This window comes from Fundulus heteroclitus, chromosome 23 (genome assembly GCF_011125445.2).
Source record: "Fundulus heteroclitus isolate FHET01 chromosome 23, MU-UCD_Fhet_4.1, whole genome shotgun sequence".
Lineage (NCBI taxonomy): Eukaryota > Metazoa > Chordata > Actinopteri > Cyprinodontiformes > Fundulidae > Fundulus > Fundulus heteroclitus.
This window is the reverse complement of record NC_046383.1, coordinates 5814069-5823446: the sequence shown is the minus strand read 5'-3', so window position 1 is coordinate 5823446 and position 9378 is coordinate 5814069. Positions and strand designations below refer to the sequence as shown.

General features: G+C 41.3%; 1 protein-coding gene across 1 annotated transcript; it reads right to left on the bottom strand.

The window, feature by feature from the left end:
* Positions 1-402: 402 nt before the first annotated feature.
* On the bottom strand, positions 403-5559 carry LOC105925738. The gene is made up of 2 exons (XM_021315991.2): positions 5149-5559; positions 403-4342 (listed from the first exon to the last, which is right to left on the bottom strand). The coding sequence occupies exons 1-2, from the start codon at positions 5482-5484 to the stop codon at positions 4055-4057; spliced, it is 624 nt and encodes a 207-aa protein (XP_021171666.2). The 5' UTR covers positions 5485-5559; the 3' UTR covers positions 403-4054.
* Positions 5560-9378: the final 3819 nt, after the last annotated feature.

Below are 9378 nucleotides of genomic sequence, written 5' to 3'. Positions count from 1 at the left end.
TACACTGACTAACAGTGAAGGAGAGGATTAATCAGAGAAGCAGCCAAGAGGCCCATAACTGAAGGAGCTGCGGAGATCTAGAGCTCCGGAGGGACAACTACTCCTAAGATCGACACTTATTGAAGACTGGCAAGAAGAAAACCAGTTGTTAAAAGAAAGCCATAAGATATTCTGTTTAGTTTGCCAAGGGGACACAGAAAACATCTGGATGTGGGTACTCTGGTACACTACCAGTCAAACGTTTGGACTCACCTTTGTCATTCAATAGCTTTTCCTTGTTTTTATGACTTTCTACATTTGCAGATACATAGTGAATACATCAAAAGTATATAGAATAGTGTATCAAACACAAAATTGTGAAATAAGTCAAAACATCTTGTATATTTTAGCTTTTTCTAAATGCCCCTCTTTGTTTTGGTCACTCTTGACCTTCTCTCGGTTAGCTTTATGAGGTACTCACCTGAAATGGTTTTCCAACTGTCTTGAAGCAGTTCCCAGAAGTGGTAATAAAAATAAAGACAAATGTAGTGTAATCTTAGACCAACACTGAAAGCCTTAATCCAATTAGGGATCCGCTGTCACACTTGAATCATTTCCAGAGTTATTCTCCTAACCAGACTTAATTTGAGCTATTTTGCTAAGAAGAAAAAGCAAACATTTAAGTGTTTGGACATCCAAACCTGACTGGTGGAAACCTAACTCAGGACGCATAGAGCTCTTATTGTGGTGGTCCCACAAGGCAGACTCAGTGGGGCTGAATACAGAATCATATTACAGTTAAAAAAGAGAAAAAAACAACTACTTTCTACTTTAAAGATAGATAAACCAGATAAATTGAAATTTGTGCAAGGCACTGTATACTCCACTGAAAACACAGGGGCAGGTCATCATTTTTATGAAATAATACTTCCCTAAATAGACAACAATATCAGATATCAACAATAGACATATGTTTTTAAGTTGCCATTTCAGAACTAGATCCAGCCAAGACAGAAAACAAAAAAATGTCTTCCATTAGGTCTAATTTATCTGTTAAAACAAGACTCTATGCTTAAAGTCTGCACAATAAATCTACTCGATAGAATAATCACAAAATAAGTTTGGGAAAGCATGAGCTAAGTGCTCCTTTAAATTCACTACTCCCTCCTCTCACTGTGACTCCTCTAAACAGACGATCTTGAGCAGACTGGATGGACTTGTGTCCATATTAGGAACATGTGGAGATTTAAATGCTGTCTCTCATAGAGGGGTAACGTATCATATTAGAACACCAATGCATGGCTTTGATTTATCCGTTTGTTTATCAATTACAATTTAGTTGTATATAACTAAGACTTGGCAGATCTGATTCCAGTCCTGAAAACCATCTTCGTGCACAACTCTTGAGGACAGTTGGATAAGCAGACATCGACAGAGCTAAACAATGAATCGAGTTGATGTTGAAATTTGAATCCACATGGCATGAAATTGCACTATGGCTGGGAACCCTTGCAATCTAACTGTTTTTATTTATGACCTCTGGTGTACCCGTTGTAAGACCAGGATGTCGGCTAGCAGTACCAACAATCACTTTGTGTAGTCGTCTTCTTTCTAGGGCTACATCCACACAGAGCTGAATACTGTATCCGCACAGAAAAGCTTGAGTGTGAAGCTTGCTCAGCAAGAAATTAGTTTTTGTTCTCGAGGTGCCAAGAGCAAGAAAATGTTCGTTTTGCCTCTGAATAACAATGCTTCATAAAAAAATGCAGCTGCCGTTCTCCTGCGAAGCCCCATCCACTGTGGCTATGTTACATCCGGGACAGACAACAATAACACGATGGCGTTAGAGCCATTTGTTTGGATCAATGAAAGAGGAGGACATGAAAATGTTTGAAGCGGAGAAGGTTATTTGTTATGCTGTTATTTGTGATAGCTAAAGAAATAGGGAAAACGAGTGAATGCAGACTGTGACATGTTCAACAACCACCCAATAAAACCAAAGTTTTAATTGGACGAACAGTGTTTTAGTCCGACAGATGTATGAGGCGGTTGTCGAACGACATTTTTCTGACTGCTGGACGTCAGTCAGTTGTTCTGATGATATTGTTCATCTATATGGACCGTACATCCAGCATGTCCCCATCACCCACAGCAGGCCAATCTCTACCTAGGAGATTAGTGGTCACACTCTTCTATCATCTGGGAGCTCCTAGAGTACTGTGATTGCTTGCTTCAAAAATGGGAATAACGACTATGTCTTCAGTTATTTCTGAGCTGACCAAGGTGATTGGGCTGGCCTTAAAGGGGACCTATTATTCAAAATTAAATTTTTGCACAGTTTTGTACTTACATCGAGGTCTCTATTGCTTCCAGAAACACTCCATGTGCTTAAAAAAAGCCTCATCCAGACATTTTTCAACAATAAATGTTTTGTTGGTGCCTTGAAAACAAGGCATTTCCAAAACCTCCCGATTATGTCACAATCGAAAAGCAATCCTGCCTCTAACCTAGCTACCGAATCTCAGCACATGGCAGGATTTGCCAAAAGACTTTGACTGAAGGAAAGTTCTGTTCCTCATGTTTGTTGTAAAGCTGCAGATGACAGAGAGGTAAGTACTTCATGATGTGCCTTGTGTGTTTTGTATTGCTGCTCGGCATGAACATGATCTGTGATTTAGCACAAGCTAACACTAACAGGTTACTGATAGCCCATTTAGATAATTACTATTCAGACATTGCTTGGTGTATCCTTGCTATTAAAATGTGTTTCCTGTAACGGATAGTACAAGTTTATGCAAACATAAAATTTGTGTATTGCCAAAACTACTGCTTTGGCACATACTGCTGCATGCTGCTATGCATACCTCCCACAGGTCAGACCTCAGAGCGGTTCAAAGTCTGACATGTGAGAGGTATGCATAGCAGCATAAATTAATATCATTATTTATGGCAATAATAAAATGTTAAATTTATTTGGACAACCATAAACTAGTCCAGTTATTCTTTTGCTCCAAATGGTTACTCTGATAAACTAAATTTATGGTCAGCAAACTACACTGCTACATCGGCTATATTCATTTTTCCTCCTGTTTTATATTTGAAATGTTACTAATTTAGTAGTATAAAGCAGGACCTTGCCATGAAGATGTATGACAATCCAAGCTATGTCTCATCCATGCCTGATCTTATGACCACAAAACAAGCCCTGAAACAGTCCATGCTGTTTAATTGGTTTGTAAGATCACAATCTGGCACCAAAGGAACTGATGTCCAATCACAGCTGCGCCCCAAAGATTAATTGAAAATGCATTCGGCATCTTAGCAGCAAGATGGGGCTCCATGACCGGGCTATAGGATGTTCTCCAGATAAGGTCGGGGATATGGTTAAGGCTTGCTTTGCGCTCCACAACTACTTGGTCTACACAGATGCTGTTGATTCTCCAGCTGCAAGATACATTCCCCCAAATTTTACAGAGTCAACCAATGTTTCTGGAGAGCTGCAGCATGGCGAGCGGAGAAGGCAAGTGAAAGGAGACGACAACCGCCGGGACACAGGAAGATACCGTCAGGAACCGAGCATCTAGGGCAGCCTATGTCAAAGAAATGACTCTTGTTCCATGGAAAGAGGATGTAATACACAGAGGGTGTCTGGAATAGCCAGGGAGGATGAACCTAATCCCAAAGAGTGAAATAACTTGAATTTAATTTTCATTGTGTATGCAGTTTCTGTCCGTTTTTTTACCAGGCTAGGTTAGTGTTAAATTGTTTTTTTTAGTAGTGAAGCCAGTAAATTTGTCACAGCAGCCCATTTAAGAAATATTACCAATGTGTCATAAGTAACTGTATCTGTGCCTTTAAAATGTGCTGATAATCGGACGGCTTTTGCTGTTTAATTAATGTACACAATCTACGGATTTTGTTTTTGCAAAAACCCCATTATCAGATTTGTGTCTCGCCATGTTTCTGAAAAGAGAAATGTATTTAAATCTGCATTAGGAACATTGACAGAGATGAACAAACGAAACGGTAAGACAGGATGTCATAAAGTTCTTAAGTCACTGCGGATGATGCGTCTCTATAGTTCTGCATCGCTGTTCCCAAGCTGGGCAGCTCTCTGCTCCGTCTCATGCATCACGTTCTGGAGCTTCCATTTAAAGTCAGAAAGCAGCTTTGGCGGCAGCGATCGCATGAAATCCCCAACATGCAGAAGGTATCTGTCAACGGGGTCCATCGTTTGCAGCATGGCGAGCATTCTCTGTCGCCCGGCTTCTATTGCAGCGTCCTGCTCGGTCCTCCTTCTGTCCAGGGCAGCCAGCGCAGCTTCAAACTCGAAGCCTTCCTCGGGCTCTGAATCCATTTCCTCCTGAATGACAGAATAAAAAAGTGTTAGAATCCATGAACACCAGCAAAATAAATAGAAACGTATAAAACCATACATTCTAAGTCTACTTCAACAACAACAAAGAAGTATCTTGTAGACAACATCGGGCTTGTTGAGCTAGATTTCTTATGGCAAGACCTTTGAAATTACCACCTGACGCATACTTTATGTTATTACAGTACATAAATGCTCTGTTCTCCAGATTATAGCACTATAATACAGCTTGTTGTAGGCCCAGTTCATATTAAAACCGTTTAATATATTAAGTAAGCCAAACAGCCAATTGTGGCTCTGTAACTGTAGGTTGCAGACCCCTGATCTTTTCTCAATACAGCGGGAGCTTAACGTGAAACAGCTTAATTTTTTATTTTTATTTTATTTATTTTTTAATTATTTTGTTATTTTATTATTGGGTAAAAACATAAACAAAACAAAAAAAATACAACTGATCCAAATGTCCAGTCAGTCACGGTATCTTTGTCAGCATTTATCATCCGAAGAAATTTAATATCATGTTTTTAGTACAGGGGCCAGGAACAGTTCTACAGGGGCACTGGCCCCTCTTGGCCCATGTCTAGAACCGCTCCTGCTTATATTTACAGTACAATGTCTCCCTGCATGGCAGATTTTATGAGCCCAGTTATAATCAATTAGAAAGAAATAATAATTTAAAGTGAATCTCTTGGTTATCAAGGTGTGACAAGCAACTGAGATGCTTTAAAAACGCATTTTATTGCTCTCCATCATTCGCTCTCTCACAGATCAGCATGTGTGTTTTTTGAAATGACCTCCTTTTGTGACACAGCCACGCTGTTGGTGGTCGTTTCGCGGGGTTTGATGTGTTTGTCGAGCCACTGCAACGAGGCGAAGAGTGCTGGCACCGACTTCTTCCCGCCAGGATTCTGACGCTTCTTCTCGATCACCCGTCGTTTGGCCTTCGCAAATTTATCGCGAAGGTATCTCCATCTTTTCCTACAGACCGTCTCCTCAGCGTCCAACGACCGAGCCACCTCTTTCCATGATTTATTGGCCACCTGCGGGTCTTTATACGACTTTAAAGACGTGTCGTATAAATTTTCATACTTTCTCACCGCCTCAGCCAGCCGTTCCTCAAAACTATCCATCGCTTACGGTTTCTTGGAATGTCCGCGGCCACGGCTCCCAAAACAACAGGCGGGGGAGATCACTTCCGGTTTCACGACTCGCAACGCCCATCCGGGTCCTGACCAATGGGGCGCCCCCGCGAGACAAACGTTCTGGCCAGGTGATGTGCCGAGAAAACACGCCGCGAGATCCCCCAAAGAGAGGTCTATGAGCAGGGGCGGTGCTAGGCATGTGGGGGCCCTAAGCGCAAATGCTTTTGTGGAAGGCCGAAATGCTTCACCAAAGTCACAGTTTAAAGGCAGCTCTACCGAAAACTACGTGAATTATACATACGTTTTTGAATTTGAAGAATGTAAAAAAAAAAAAAAATATCTCATAATAAATTTGTGTCACCCACTTTTTAATCAAAAGTAAGTAGCTTCATCAAAAAATTAAACCGCGAGCCCCTCTTTTTAACACCAGAGAGAGAACAGGTCAATGTTAATGAAAGTTAAACCTCTCATCAGCTTATTGTTTTTTTTTTTGTTTTTTTTTTTTTAAAGTGTTGCATGCTTGTTTAATTTTGGTTGTGCTTCTTTGTACACCAATGAAACGTATGGAATCAAACTTCTGTGGGATTAAAATGAAACATGATCCTATAGTTTACTTAACAGTTGATCGTTGATGGAATAAATTAAGTTTGATAAAGATCCAGATTCTCTTTGCTCCTTTAAAAATGTAACAACAATCATGTTTCAGCTCAAAAAGGACCATCAAACATTATCAAGATGGAGCCTTGATGAATATAACCTTATAATTTCATCATGATCAAATGTTTTTTGGTCTTTTTTTTTAAGCATATAACGTGGCTATATACCTTTAAGGCAACAACATACGCACACCCCCTTCTTGTGTGGCATCACTCATCATTGGGTACAATTCCCACATACCTGAAGGGCAACGCTCATCTGTCCAAATTATTTTATACACGCCTTATAAACACTATGGCAATGTCCAACCATCTTAACCAACCAGGAGGGAGACAAGATTAAAGGGTTTTGGTAAATAACAAATGTGTATATAAATCCCAGAATGAAAAAAGCACATGCAATTATTAAAGCAGCATGTCAAGACATCAGCCAGGAACTTAAAGGTTTGGCACATATGGATCTTACAAACGGGCAATAAAAAAAAGAAAAATAAAAAATGTAACAACAGGCAGTGGAGGATGAAAGAACTCACCCATCAGATGTGACTTTTGGAATATTGTCATAAAGCAGAGGTGGGACCAAGTCACTATGTTGCAAGTCCCAAGTAAGTCTCAAGTCTTTATCCTCATGTCCCGAGTCAAGAGTCAAGTATAGTCAGCCAAGTTTGAGTCAGGTCTCAAGTCAAAACAGGTATTTCTCACGTCAAGTCCCAAATCTGAAACTTCTAATTTCAAGTCGTTTAGAGTCTTTAGTAATGTTGACATACATGTTAAATGTCAATAAAAGAGCATCTTAAATCAACATTTATCTCAAAATGTGATAAAACCAGTGTAACTGAGCTTACATAAAAGTAAAATTAAACTCAGTTTTGAGAATAGTCCTCCTTTGAACTATATTTTTCCAGAATATTCAGTGAAAAATGTAACAGCAGAACTTCATATTCAGACCCAAACGAAATTACTCTTGGGAGTATTTATGTCCTCAGCTTTTTTTTCCTTTCTTTAAAAATCTGGTTAATTTTATTGGCTGTGCTGCAGCTCACGCACACATGTGTACAGAGTGGGGAAAGAGACAGACAGCGTGCGTTTGTAGATACTGGTTGAGTGAAATTAATTAATGGTGCACTCCTTGTATATGATAAATGTCTTAAGCTTTAGATTTTAGGTAAAATATCTAGTCTTTTTAAACAACCAGGTTCAAGTCCAAGTCAAGTCCCAAGTCTCTCAACACTTTTTCAAGTCAAGTCTCTAGTAATAAAACCAATGACTCCAGTCCTCACCTCTGTCATCAGCTGTCAGACTGAATGAGTTTGATTATTCACACTTAATAATATACATTAAAGTGGCATTTCAGACAAAGCCGGCATATTCTGTACATGCTTCATGTTTCTTACAAATGGAAAGATTACAAGACATTTCGGTATAAACGTTACTAAGCTGGTTAGAGGAGGAATAAATAATAATGACACCCAGTGGTTGAATTTGTAACAACACACACACAAAAAACAGCCTGCCGTTTCCTCAATGGTCTATTGCTGCTGTGAAACCCCACTGAATTTTTACGTTCTCCATGGCGTCTCCACTCTGTCACATGTGGTCAGTGTGAACCCGTTTTCATCTGCAAAGAGCTCAGGGCACCAGTGACGAATGTGACAATCGTGTTGTTCTCTGGCAAACGACAAACGTCCTGCACGGTGTTGGGCTATAAGCGTAATCCCACTTGTGGACGTCAGGGCCTCACACCACCCTAATGGAGTCTCTTTGCGATCGTTTGAGCAGACACATGCACATTTGTGGCTTGCTGGAGGTAATTTTGCAGGCCTCTTTTAGTCCTCCTCCTGTTCCTCCTTGCACAAAGGCAGAGGATAGCTGCGGGGTTGTTCCCCTCCCACGGCCTCCTCCAACGTCTCCTGATGTACTGGCCTCTCTCCTGGTAGCGCCTCCATGCTCTGGACACTATGCTGACAGACACAGCAAACCTTCTTGCCACAGCTCACATTGATGCTCCATCCCGGATGAGCTGCACTACCTGAGCCACTTGTGTGGGTTGTAGACTCCGTCTCATGCCACTATAGAGTGAAAGCACCGCCTAGGAACTGAGAAGAGGTCTGTGGTAACCACCTGCAGAACCACTCCTTTATTGTGGGGAGGGGGTGGGGGGTCTTGCTAATTGCCTCTAGTTTCCACCTGTTGTCTATTCCATTTGCACAACAGCAGGTGAAATTGATTGTCAGGTTGCTTCTTAAGTAGACAGTTTGCTTTCACACGAGTGTGATTGACTTGGAATTACACTGTGTTGTTTAAATGTGGTGTAGCAGTTTAGTACCAAACCGTGTCTTTAAAGGCATACTATGCAACATTTTACAGTTAATTAATGTGTTCCATACCGTTTTGGATGATTAAATGAGTCATTTTAGGTCGAACAAAGGTTTTCTCGGCCGCCCTGGTGGTCTGTGGGGGGAATACCGCACTTGCAATTGCAGGAGCCCTCGGCCCGCACCCACAGGCTCAGAAGTCTAGTGCATCGCGAGAGTCGGTCTTGCTTTACGGTGAGAATTGCTACACGCCCGCAGTGAAAGGCGTGCTCGTTGCTAGCGCAGTGGCGATATTTGTGCAGTTATCATGGCGGAACCAGCGAGAAAACAGCGAAAGCCCATGTCGGAGCAGGTAAGAAAGAGGAAAAGGGCTCTGGACAGAGAGAGGAGTCGTACACGGGTGAACATCGGGCAAGCTTTTTCCGAATGGTGAGAGCTAAAAGAAAAAGAAGGCTGCAAGGCTGACGCGGACCTCGCGTTTCTGCTGATGCGATTGTGAGTAACATTGGAATGGTTTCTCTCTCTGTGTGCATGTTCATACTTTCACTGTGTTAGTCATTGTTTGTACTGCCATTTGTTCGACTTTTTGTTGCGTTTGCCTGTCTGCTAAGCTCAAAACAACCGCGCCTGGCTTGACGGAGAAACCAGGAGAACAGCTGAGCATCTTCACGACAGTGCACTTTTACTTTTGCCCTCTGGGGGGAGCCTCGCTGGAAAATCAACCCCGGTTGCATAGTATACCTTTAATTTTAAAAGGAGAAAAACTTGAGAAAGACATCGTTGACGAAGAGGAATAATTGTTTATAGGGAATGTTACTTCCATCACGGTTGACAAATGCGAAGGATTTAGGTTCATTTTACAGTACTGCATGCTCCTTTAAATGACGAGGCCACTGGATGGAGAGCTTTAA